Here is a 13,451-nt window from a genome sequence, read left to right as displayed (position 1 = left end):
CCCACTCCACCTGGTTTCTGACCCCAATTCTGATTCGAATGATTTTGAGTCCTTGGATAATTCACTCACTTCTTTGGGCTTTTTTGTGAGTAAGTACATCATTATATCTTTCCACAAGATTTCTGGGACAAAATGGATAGGGAATAGATGAGAATACTGGGTTAGGTGACAGAGTGGTTTCTGATAACTGGGAAACTATGCAGCTATTTCTATTCTTTTTGCATTTTGTAATGGCCACTTTTTAAAAAAATGAAACACAAACATTCTGTCTTGGGTTTGGATTTGGAAGTTCTCCTACCGACTCCAAGCCAATGAAAAACTCCAGGCTTTTCTAGCTATCTATCTTATCTCTCTGTGTATTTATGCATTTCTTTCTACATTTGCTGGCCAAGGGTTAGTTGGAAGGTCTCGGTGGCAGCTTCTCTTTTCAAATTACTCCCTAAGCATCTCCTACTTGATAGTAAGTTGCTGGAATCACCATGATCATTAGCCTGGGATATATATATATATAATTTTTTTTTTAACAGGAATTTATTGGGGAACAATGTGTACTTCCAGGTCTTTTTTCCAAGTCAAGTTGTTGTCCTTTCAATCTTAGTTGTGGAGGGCACAGCTCAGCTCCAGATCCAGTTGCTGTTGTTAGTTGCAGGGGGTGCAGCCCACCATTCCTCGCAGGAGTCGAACCGGCAACCTTGTGGTTGAGAGCCCATGCTCCAACCAACTGAGCCATCCATAGCCTGGGATATTTAATGCTAGTTTAACACTTATCCTAAGCCCTAAAGTAGTCAGAAACTAAGGATTCTTTTGTCCTATTTCCTGCATCCCAAGTGTATTCAGGTGGCCAGCATCAAGTAGGACAGAAAGGTGAGCTTCTGTGACCCGGGAGCCACGCTGCATCAGAGAACCTGTCCTTTCTAGAACAAAACCTTAAATCAAACAACCCTGAAGCAGAGGCGCTTCTCCCACGTGTTAGTTTTCAACTCAGACAAAGGAAATAATTGGATTCCTGCACTGAGCTCTGTGATCTCCTATTGCCAGCTGCGTGGCCATAAAACCGTTAACTCCTTGCAGAGCGGTTTATTTGGGCAGCAGGAGGAAGTAAAAAGAGAAACACATCGCTCATGGCCAAGTGAAAGGGAAACATTTCTTAAGTGATGGAATGTAAATTCCACTAACACGGTATTCATCTCAACTGGCTTGAAATTATGGTCAACATTTGAGGACAAAAGCCAGAGAACTTGGAACAGAGCAGATTTCCTTCCACCTTCAAGAGCAGCCCCATACATCACATGGTGGTTGCGGGGAAAGTGTGTGGAATTCCAGCTTCCGCTGCATCCTTCTCTCCTGACTCTTGGCTTTCAATCCATCTCCAAGAGGTCATTATCCACCCAGTGAGAGAGGAAGCCAATCTCTCCACTTCCTCTGCTTACATTTGCTCTCTACTCAATGGGGCTTTTAATGGCTAACGGCTCATAAGATCCTCCCCGGTCAACGTGAATCGGACATCAACTGAAGCAAAGGTAGGGGCTGGAAAAATGCAAAGGCAGAGGCAACACATCCTCTGCCCCTAGAAGATTCCAATAGAGCACTTTGAACTAATTAATAAAAAGGTGACAGGTAAGTGAAAAATACTGATTGATAAATAGGGCAAACTGAATGTATCTCTGTTTGGGGAATCATACAAGGACCCTCACAAGGCAACTCACTGCAGTCATTTGTAATTTTCTTACGGAAAACAAGACTCAACAAAAATGAACTCTTCCCTTCTGTTTAACGATTTAAGGATCAGTCAGATTTCAAGCTGATGAGAAAACTTCCAAGGGGGTGACTAGTTATGGGTATCGCTCCAATTCTTCAGGAGTGTCCCCCAGAATTAACTATGCAATACAAATTTGAGCTCATGGAAGCTGGATCTTGTTTCTAACAGGGCTAACCCCATACAGGCAATAGGCCAGACAAAAGTCAAAGTTTAAGGAAAATAGCTGAAGTTTAAAGAGTATCTATTGAGACTCCTCCTTTTTTTAATCCAACCTTTGCTGCATTATCCTTCAAATGTAGAGGTAGCACCTTGTCACTTGTTTTAAACATTATGTTTTCAACTACTTGTGGTTATGACAGTTGAGGTGATGAGGAGCTCTGTTTGAACAGCTGCTCGCCATTAGCAGAGGACGTAGTCCTTTCTGCACCTGGGGGTGGGGGGGATTCTGCAAAACAGGCTGACATCCTTTTTTCCCTTTAGTCCAAGTTAGTTGACCTTGGTCTTGCATCCTTTTGCTCAGTGCTTTCTTCTATCCATAGAAGGTTAATTCTTAAAAGAATTTTCAAAACATATTTCCTTTGAGAACTTTTTATAAGCAACATGGGTTTGCCTTGCCACCCTCTTGGAGTTTTAATATTTGAATTTAAGGAATTTGGGAGGAAGGGGGCTTGTAGTTGAAGAACTTGGAAGAAAGCCTCCAAATGATTGTCCCCTATTCTGTTAGTGAGCACCAGTCACCATTAGGGATTTTTCATAATCACTATGAAAATAAAGAACCACAAAAGTCGAATGTCAGCCAGGAAATAAATAGGTTACATTTAAGCAGATGGTTAATATTATGGGGAAGGATGTCCAGATTCATGATTTTCTTTTTCCTTAACAGCAGTATCAACAAAACAAGGCAACCCTTCTCGGGCATTTGAGGTGAAGAACTCATGGAGCTCATATTTAGGCTGACCTCATGGCTAATTTCTCAGTCAACGATTGCCTATCAACCATCACTACATGGCTTGACTGTTGCTATAAAGAGACTTGCATTTTCTGCCTAATGGGTTGATTTATTTAATTGCTGGCTCCCACATTCATCAGCGTCATTAAAATTGTTTCTTGAGTCTAACCAAGTGAAACATTGTACTTGGGTTTGCAGTTTTCCCTCCAAAGCTAATTAATGTCTCCAAATGTCCTCTCTGAATTATAACCAGGAATAGTTACATGCAGTGTTAGGCTGATAGTAGTCTTTTCATCCCAAATAGACTAGCCATCTGCTGGTGATGCAATAGTCCACATCTGCTAAAGGAATGAAAAGCAATTCCAAAATAGGGGATAGGGTAGAAAGTGGAAGTACCACTGTGGACAAGAGGAGGGAAGACTGAAGAGTCTAAGGGACTCACCCTCCCCTCCACCTTCACACCAACTTCCAACACCAACTCAGCAGAAGGCATCTTCAACACCATTTGTTTATTTAGATTTGCCAAACGGTAGGCAATTTTCCCAAAAGGTTGCACTAAAAGGTTATCGGCCATGGAGCCATGGAGGATGAAACTACTCAGCTAAATCCATTAGGCATCAATACATGGATGCCACATAATTATAATGGGGTGAATATGCATAACTCACAACACACACTTCGTAGAAATGCAAACAGCACCATCATTACAACCTCACACACCCAGAAAAGTATAAGTTTTGGTGCAGCATGGCCCGCCTCAAACAGAACCAACAGCTTCATCAGTGTTCAAGCTAACACTTCACTAGTTCCAACACAACTGAAATCACCTACAGAGAGATACTGAGATTTAAGGGATTTAAATGGCAATTTTGCCTACGTTAGATGCCTGCCTTAGCGCCTTTGGAATCTAACCCCCACGTACTTTGCAACCTGACTCTATCCCAAAACTGAACGCGCTGACTTCTGAAGCTAAGTGAGTTTCCCATGGTGCTTCACTCCTTCATCACAGACACCACCATTTTTCACCAGGACAAATGCTATGATAGTTGGCATCATCATTAACTTAACCTCCTCCTTTGTCAATAATATTCAGTTTGGGAGCATGCACTCCATGCAAGAGACTGTGCTAGATGTTGTGGGGGATAAAAAGAAGAGTGTAAAACAGTCCCTGTCTCTATCCATTAAGGCCGAAATGGAGCAGAGTAAGACATGTGCACATATGAAAAGGTAGTTACGGAGATGCCATTTGAGGATAAAATGGCTGTGGCAATCACTTGGTGTGGGCAAAGGGGGCAGGCCTTAGGCAGCGAGGCAGCCACTGGACTGCCACGTAAGCAATGCCCTGCAATCATGAGGGTCTTAACATTTTCTCAAGTATCTGTTTATTCACAATTGGTCTTGAAGATGTTTCATTTGTGCAGATTTGTGCCACAGCCCTGGTCTTATACTCATCCATGACTAGGTGCTCCACCTCCAGGCTTCTGTTTCTGTTCTTTCTAAATCTAGTGCTGGGTTCTTCCTTGAGCGCATTCTAGTTCTTTCATGTCTCCTCAGTGTCCTCATTTAGACAACCCAAAATTACAGAGCAGGCATTCCTTTTTTAAAAGCTGCTCTTCTTAAGTGAAAGTCCCTTTTAGAAAATGACACTAAACTCATTTTACCCTTCTCTGATTAAACAAAAAGAATCCAGTGGATATGTCTGAACATGCCCGTTTGTTCCCTTTCTCTGATATTGTGAATTCCAAGGTGACTCAGTCACTCCCTGCCATGTTTCCCATACCTTCTGTTTGACCAACTGGCTTTTCCTTTCTGGTCGGAGTTCAGTGCAAGTTCTATTCATTTTGTCCTCTAATCAGCTGTTCCACTTTTAGCAATGGGAGCCTCCCAACAGATGTCTGGAGAGTTAAAGTTATGACATCACCACATGACTATTACAGAGTCAAGCGGTCCTTACCCCTTCACCACTTCTCTGCATCCTTTCATGTCTGCCCACAGGTTTCCATACACAGTTCTGGACTTTTTCCACATGGTATTTTGTAACATCTAGTGCTCTGCCTCGAGTGGGGGGCTGGGGCAAAGAGAGGTTAGAACACCAACTGGACATAGGTTCAGGGATGGGTTGGTAATTGGGGTCTAAACCAATCTGCCGGTCCTGCAGGCACACAAGCAAAGGGCAAACACTCTGCTTTAGTTTAGGGGGGCCATGTGGTTTCAGGAAAGAAAGCTCCACTAGAATATGTGACTGAGGTTATGGCCACATTACATTTTACTCCATAACTAAAGTGATTGGTCAGAGGTGAGCAGACTACTAAACATCAGGACTTTGGTTGGCCATGTTGGGATGAAGTTTCTCTTGCCTGTAGAGGTGACCCAGGAAGCCCGCAGGTCAGGAAGCTCGCGTAGCCATCTTGGGCCCACAAGAAAAGCTAATTTTAGATGAATTTGACACCATGGAAGGAGAAATAGACAAAATGAAAAAAGCTAGGTTCTTGATGACATCATTGAGCCACAGAACCGAGCCTTCTCTGTGGCTCCTCTTTACGATTCTCAGTTCCTTTTAATGTTTCAGCCTGTATGAGTTGGGGTTTCTATTCAAAATGTGTCCTTCCAGTCTAGAACCTGATCTGAAGTCCTGTTCCACTAAGTTTTAACAATAACCAAGAGACTGGGTTAAAATATTAAGTTTACTTGGTTTAGTTTTGTTAACTACCAATATTTCTGTGTATTAAAAACCTGGGCAAAAAGAAATGGTTTGTTTGTTTGTAAATTGGAAAATGTCAGTGGAGAGAGAAAAAATTAAGTTGCAGCATGCACAGTGTTATTACAGAGACAGGTATTAGGAACTAGTCTTGGCCAGGACTTGGTAGAATTTTTACTGAGATGAAAAGGAGATTTGAGAAGATGACAGAGAAATGCCCAGTGGACAAAGGTCAAAAGAAAAGATGGGTGACCTGTGTCAGGGATAGAGGGATGGGGGAGCTCTCACTGGTGTGGAAGACAGAGTGCGAGGCCCAACAGGCAACTAACGTGATGGCTGTTGGTGGCGGGACAACACATGACGTGGGGTTCAGAGTTTATAGGGAGTCAAATGCTGTCAGAAGAGGACTGAAAGACTGAGAGAACAAAGAATGACTGAGGGATGAGAGGGGATGTAAAGAGAACAGCTGAGTCAGGCAGGAACGAAGGATGGAGAGTTGGAGAGGACAGCATATGGTCAGCGAGGCAGCTCTGAGTTCTATCTATTTAAGAGCCTCTTTGTCTTCCACCCTCTGCCTGGACTCTATGACAACTACAGGAAGTACAAGGAATCATTCCTTCAAAATGCTGTATTTCACCAATGCAACCTCCACCTTTGCTTCCATGGTCTCAGTTTCAGTCTTAGGCACAAACATATCATATCTGGGCAAATCGCTTAGCCAAATATCAGTGATGTATGTGGAATTCCATTCCTCCTCCCGCCAGCCACGTACATAAACATCCACTAATCTTACAAACATCCATAAAAACAAACCTGCAAAACATCCCTTTTCAGATGTCAATAGTGGGCCCAAATCAGAAGGATTGGATTCTGCTAATAAACTTTATAGTTCTCTTCCCAAGACTTTCCTCTTATTAAACCAATTCCATTTTCCACTACAACAGGAAAAGCAACTTGTAAAACCCCTAAGTGGCCATAGAGATGATCTAATCGACCTTCCTCCCCAGGAAACGGATGCCCAGAAAAATATAGAAATTCATACAGTCAGCTAGTCTCCAAGCTGCAGCTTTGTGGTGACCTGAGCCCTCAGCCCGGGTTTGTTCCTCTGCATCACGAGCGCCTCTTTTCAGCCCACTTCTTTCACCAAACTACGCTTTGCCTGGGATTTATCTTTTATACCAAAATCTATCCAGGTGATTGGTCTGGGAGTGGGCAATTGACCCAGATTGGTAAATCAGAGTCTCTTCTCTAAGATTTTAGAACTGGAGAAAAGAGGGGGGGGGGGGGAGAGAGAGAGAGAGAGAGAGAGAGAGAGAGAGAGAGAGAGCAGAGAGAGAGGCAGAGAAACAAAAATATTTCTAGAGAGTCACAACTGTAATATTTAAACCCAAAAGCATTGGAAGAGTAGTTTTTTTCCTATCAGGTGAATGAGAAAAGCAGAGCTAAACTCTGTTTCAGGCCCTGGTTCCCATCTGCTTCTGGCTGATGAGCTGTAATACATCCCTGCCCTGGAATATTCTAAACTGCCTCCTTGCCGTTTTAATAAATTATCCTTTTGCTTAAGCTAGTTTTTGTGGGTTTCATTCACATACAATCAATAGATCCTGATGAATAAGACCCAGTGCTGAGATGTGATGACATGGTTTTGGGGGAAACACGGCCTTGGGAGCTCACTGTCTCACCCACCACCACCCACCACCTTTAGTGCCTCTCTTCTGTCAGCAAATATGCAGGAACTGACCAAAAAAGAAGGGTGTTTTTAAATGCCTCCTTTAAAGTGTAAGGAGGAGGGTCTGAGATCCCCTTGCTAGTCTCAAAAATAGCTGTTCACTCTGCCTTCTTCTACATACATCTCGGAGAAGAAATAAACCAAGGAGCCGATTGCTTTAGTCATTTACAAAATTATGGCTAGAATTGGAACAAATGAAAGCAGAAATGCTTACTCGTGGGCTAAATACCACAAAGGCCTGCCACAGACTAGAATTTATATGACGATGAATTAACGCATTGTCTCCAAAAATTAAATATGCATGTTCTCCTTGCCTCCAAAACACAGTCTCTCTCTCTCTCTCTCTCTCTCTCTCTCTCTCTCTCACACACACACACTCCTTAGTCAGTCTTAATGTCTCATGTCCCACTCTGTCAATTCAGTGGTAAGAAGCCAGACTTTACTGAGATTGCAGCAATGCTTACATGGCAGAGAAATGGCCATCAGATGATAGAAATAAATCCGACCTGAGCTAATACAGGGCGGACAGCCAAGGGTGCCTTTATTAACTGTCGGTGTCGGGCACTGTCCCAGACAGAAAACACTCCCTGGCCACATGCAGCTTCTCTACCATCTAACGTTGGTCAGTTTTCTTAAGCAACAAAAATAAATCTGAAATGTATTTGCTTTAACCACCCTAATGAATGTATTCTACACAAAGCAAACCTACTCTCTTGCACAATTTTAATAACATGCTAAATTTTTAATAAGAAATTAAAGGAATCTGATTTTCTAAAAATGTGCCTGCTCTGTTTATTCTCTAGAAGAACTGAAGATTACAGATCCCAAATTTAAAATACCTTAAATCTATGTGTTCTTTACTACCTAAACTGGAAAAGAATTTGTGAGAGCAGGGAACATAACAGTGCCATCTTTGTTTAATTAAAAAATACTCAACATTCAAATACTTTGGATTCAAAAATAGTTACTTGCTGTCGGTCAAACCATACAAAAATGCTGACACATACCTACCCTGAGCTTTAGGAGTGTGGGATCTGGAGTCAGGTGGGACTTGCTTTCAGTCCTAGCTGCATTACTTACCAGCTCTGCATAATTATTTAAGCCCTCTGGGCCTCAGTTTCAATATGGGTACATGGGGGAGACATATCAACCTCATGGAGTTGTTGTTATACCAGGTCCTCCACCTCACACCCCACCAGGTAAAGGGCAAGGAGAACCCTCAGACACTCTGGGGAACCAAAGGTTCTCTTTTCTTCTCTCTCCTCAGAGTTTTTCTAGGCCAGGTTTCCCTTTTGTATAATTAGGCCCAAAGAACTTCCCCAAGCAAGAGGGATGAAAGTCATTACTCAGGCACTTCAGAAAGGAAGACCAAGAAATCTATGCATGAGATAATTTCTTCAACCCAAACTGATGTGCAATATAGAACACTTTCTTGCTTCTTTTATTTTTTTTCTGGCTTTTACAAGCATACTAAGTAATAGTTCCCATTTGCCTACTAAGACAAAGCAAAATAAAAGCCCTGTTCAACTCTTCCTTATTCAATCTAGATTTGCAAACTTGCCAGGGCTCATAAAGCATGTGCTTAAATTCTTATTCTCACCCACCCCTATCCCCTATCCCCTACCTACTTAACTGTACCTCCATGACCCCTCTCTCCCCTTGGAGATGAGGTAAGGATCCTTCAGAAGATGCCATTGGATTCATCTCATGGCTAAGTCAGCCCAGCCTGGCTGACATCACACCCATCCAAGTGAGCGATGATTTACTAATGATTTACGTCACGAGAGGGGAGGCAGGCTTGTCTCCAGCCTCACGTAACCTTGACAACAATCTTGCAGTGCAGTTATCATTTTCCTCACTTTACATATGATGTATCTGTGGAAACGAGATGGAACCGCTTCCCCAAGGCCCCATCTCTATCTGACTCAGCTCACCATGCAGCCTGAGGGCTCCTTATAGAGGATAACACACATCCTATCACTCCTTGGTTTCCCAGCACAATGTCAGTCAAGTCCAGACTCTTCCCCACAGCCTGAGAGACCTACTATGGTCAGGCCTCTGACTGCTCCAAACCAGCCAGCCATTGGCAATCAGTAATGCTGATATAAATTTGCTAATAGGAGCAAATTTGGGTAGTATCATATCAGGTAATAAAATGTAATGTTTGGGATGGTTCCTTCTGCAGGGCGGAAATCTATTGTCTGCATTCTTGCTATGGGCCAGAATCATTTACATTGTTATCAGTTTTCTCCAAGGAACTTTTATTCCTACCTATAAAGTGGCATGATATCCATCAATAGATAGACAACCAAAGGTATCACTTCCATGGAAACAGCTAATCCCCAAAGCATCCACGAGACAATGCCCAGCACTCCACTGAATGGACATGCAGTCATCTCGTTCGCATATTTCCAAGACTTCGACAATTTTTCCTGACAATAACTTTGCTGTACATTGGCTTTGCATGTAGTCGAAAAAAGATTAGTGTCAGGTCCTACTTTCCTGTGCAGAAGCCAAATCCGTGGTTTGGAAGTGGTTCAGGATAGAAGGAGGAGAGGTAGATTCTGCTGATTTGGGCAGAGATGGCATTTCCAAGTTCTCGGCTCTGAACAATGCCTGGTACATGACAAGCACTCAATAAACATTTGTTAACTATATGAGTGAAAGCACAGAGTTGAGAGAGACACACCTGGGTTTGAATCCCAGCTCTGTCATTTATTAGCTGGGTGACTTTGGCCAACTTAATTATCAGAATCTCAGTTTCCATACTTATAAAAAGGACATAGTAACACCTACCAGGCAGGGCTTTTGTAAAGATTCAAAATAGTGTTTATGAAGTATTGCACAAGGTGCCTAGCATGTTATAGGCTTTCAATACACAATAGTTATCAGTTTACATGTGGGCGATCACTTACTTTATCCATATAGACAACCAAATATCTCCTCTGAAAATCTGGTGAGGGAATGTTCAGCCATAAATTCTTCCTTGTTTTCTTCCTAATAATAAAAATCATAACCAAAGACAGGAAATCAAATTAGCAGATTCTTGGCAACAACAAGTCAATTTTTTTTTAAATTTCTTTTTAGTATGGAGAGTGCTAACGGGGATATCACCAATCCCAACAACACTCAACCCAGAGCCAATTCTTACCTATCCACTCTCCTCTTCCACATCATTTTGAAGCAAATCCTGGACTTTATAAGAGAAGAAAAACTTTCCCTCTATCCTCTTAAGTGCTGTGACTAGAGTCCTGTAAATTAAACTGACAAAAGACAGATTAAAAGGAGAGAAGGCATATAAATTTATTCATTTTTAATTTTACATACATAGAGACATCACCAAAGAAGTGAGCACCTGAAGGAGTGGTGAAATGTGAGAGTTTATATATCATTGTAATAGGGGGAAAGGAGTGAGAAGGAGCAGAGGGACATTTTTGGGAGAACAAATCACTTCTTAAAAGGTGAGAAAAAAGGGCACTTATGAAAACACAAATGATTTTTTGGAAAGATAAGTGGGCTCTTAGGAGACTAAATGGAAAATTCTAGTTTGTGAAAATGGCTATCTGGGTGTAGAGTTGACTTCTCATCCCCCAGAAGAGAAGATTAGAGTTGCTCTACGGATGAGATTTATGACAACTGCGTTATTCTGGGAGGCACCATTTTTTAGGCAGATAACAGATTTCAGGAACTCAAATACCTTCAGCTACAAATCATTATACCTAAGTGGTGTATTTTGGGGTGGCATATCTTGATCCCCTTCAGCATCGTATCACTTCATCCATGGATGAAATCAGTTGTTTTTAACAGGCAGCTCTGTATGTAAAAGAGGTGTTAGGAGGACAAGAATTGTCTGAAGAAGAATTGGAGGGGAAGAAACGCACTCCAGTGTGAAACAATGTGATGTATGATAAGTGACAGCATTCAAAATGCACTGCCCCAAAATATGGCACCATGGCATATTAAATATTTTAAGCTGAAGAATGTTTACAAAATGGCAGAAGCAAGAAGGTCTCGCTGGCCTTCCCCCATTTTTTACCCCTGAAACAGGTTATAAAACCCCCAGGTGAGAGGTGCCCTCCTTACACACAGGAAGTATGTCCAAGACACAGGGACACAGAGAGCAATCTGAATGAACAGGACTTACTAAGTTTATTACACTTGCCTTATATCCTTTGTCCTATCGTATTTCTCCATGACTGTCCACTCTTCATCTAACCTAGCACAAAAACGCTCAGGTTTAATCACTTCTTTGAATCTTCCTTTCCTTATGAAAGCTCCTGTGTCTCTTAAAACTTCTATTAAATGACATGTTCTTATATTAAATGTATGTTCTTTTATCCTATTAAACTTTGTCAGTTTAATTTTTGGACCCAGCCCGGGATCCTAAAAGGGTCAAGGAAAACTTTTTCGCCCTTACATAAGCCTGAGATTCTACTGAGATTTGATTTATATCAAGCTCAGGAGGTAAATTAAGTTTTTCTGGTCATTTAACTGGCAGATAGATCTATATCTGACAGGCCACTTTTATCTTTCTCCCTCTTCTTCCTGGGGGCTGATCACTTCCAGAAAGTCACTAAATGCTTAGGGCAGGGTCACTGCAGGTGCTTATTTGGAAGTTATTCCAGTCTAGCCCCTAGAGTAAGTGAAATGGAAATTCAGTTGAAGAGAAGTGAATGATTTCTATAATGCTGCTCCTAAGGAAAGAAAATAGACTCAGAGACTGTGTCTGGGAGTGGTGGGTGCTTTAAGGAGAGCTGAGAGACCAGAGATATGAAATTCTAGGTGGAGGGGTGTAGGGAGACCTTTTGATGAAATTGCCGGCGCAGGAGCCGTTCAGAAGCACGGACCCCAAAGCTGGGCGTAGGGTGAAGGGAGGTTAAGCTCAATGTGATCCTGAAGAGTTAGGACTTATTATAGATAGTGTAAGAGGCCAATACAAATAAAAAATAAAAGGCTTAATTCTCCCTGTGGAAGATAAAGGAAGAGATTTTTGTCTTTCCCATCCTTTTTCTCAGAATTTCTTTCTCTATCCTTTTCAAATGTATGTTAATTTCTTTAATGGCTAAATAAGCCTCTTGACAGTCTCACAATGCAAGAAAATTTCAAGAACCTGGAATCCATTGCTTTGGAATGTAATCAATAAGAAAATGAGGCCCATCTCCCAGTGCCCTAGGAGGATCTGGGTCTAACTTGTTACCTGAACTCCAATTACAAAACCTATGTCCTATACCCTCCACTCAGCTATATAACACAGTGAGAGTGCTCTGCATTTTTGAAATTCCTTCAGCGGGTCGTCTGTGATGCACGCCACATTCTGGCTTAATGCTTACTCAATATTAAAATTGTTTTATTTCTCTTCTACCTTGTGGAGAGGTTTTCTGGGCTGTTTTTAATTATATTTTCCCAATGATTGCTTGAAACCCAAAGAAATGGATGCACTTGAAGTCCAGGTGGAAGGTTAGTCATTTTCCCAAGGCCGGGGAAATGGTGAAAATTAGCTCAGATTTTTTACTGGAAAGTAAAAACCGAACAGAGAAAGGCAGTGAGGGAAAATGCAGCATGGTAGTTCAAACTACATATTTAGGTTCAGGGTCTAGTTTTAGCACTTACGTGTTAGGCAAGTTACCTTCTCTGAATCTCTGTTTTCATCTGTGAAATAGGCATAAGTAGTCCCTACCATAGAGTTTATGAAGGTAAGGCAAGCAATGCACTTAGTACATGCCATCCCACAGGCTGAGATCCATAATTCTTATATATACATACCATATAATCCTAGCTATAATAACTCCTGGAAGTTATTAGAAAAATCTGAATTAAGTTTAAAGTAGTGCTGAACTACCTTTAAAGACAAATGCCTGCTGAACTGTGAGGCAATGATCTGTACATGTTTCCAAGATGACCTGGTTCTGTCGTAAATCACATGGAGCCATAACAGACAGAGGAGGAGAGATTTAGGAGAGATGCAGAGGATTATGGACTGGGATTTTGTCAGAATCACTTCTGAAGATCTTTTTAAAATCCGGATTGATTCCCCAGATAGCAGCAGTAGAAAAATACCCATGCATTGTAAAATCTGCAAGGAAAAAAAAAATCCAGTATGTAGGTGACACTGGATTCACTTTTGTCACATCCCTATATGAGAGGAAAAAAATATTTTCCTTCTATCCTTCCAATTTCTTGCTTGGAGCCTCTGTTATGAAAAACAGATTAACAAGAGAAAAACAAACAGAAGTTTATTAACACATACGAGTATATCTCATGTATGTGGAAGAAACTCAGGGAACTCAGGGAAGTAGATAGCACTTGAGCTAAAACA

At 41.6% G+C, this 13,451-nt stretch overlaps 1 protein-coding gene across 7 annotated transcripts in view; it reads right to left on the bottom strand.

Annotated features, from left to right (window-relative positions):
- CFAP95 (cilia and flagella associated protein 95) overlaps positions 1 to 13,451 on the bottom strand; it is a 155,825-nt gene that overhangs the window by 40,629 nt on the left and 101,745 nt on the right. For 4 of the 7 annotated variants that reach the window (XM_074330542.1, XM_074330540.1, XM_074330539.1 and 1 more), the window contains exons 6-7: positions 10,287 to 13,208; positions 10,051 to 10,132 (exon numbers count right to left, since the gene is read on the bottom strand). In XM_074330542.1, coding sequence (XP_074186643.1) covers positions 12,912 to 13,208 — 297 coding nt within the window. In that variant the 3' untranslated portion in view covers positions 10,051 to 10,132; positions 10,287 to 12,911. Of the gene's footprint in view, positions 1 to 10,050; positions 10,133 to 10,285; positions 13,209 to 13,451 lie in introns of those variants that run through there. The other 3 variants (XM_074330544.1, XM_074330543.1, XM_074330545.1) reach the window with 3 other exon arrangements.

Source organism: Rhinolophus sinicus, linkage group LG04 (assembly GCF_036562045.2).
Source record: "Rhinolophus sinicus isolate RSC01 linkage group LG04, ASM3656204v1, whole genome shotgun sequence".
Lineage (NCBI taxonomy): Eukaryota > Metazoa > Chordata > Mammalia > Chiroptera > Rhinolophidae > Rhinolophus > Rhinolophus sinicus.
Note: the sequence above shows the minus strand (reverse complement) of the source record. Positions and strands in the feature narration are given on the sequence as shown.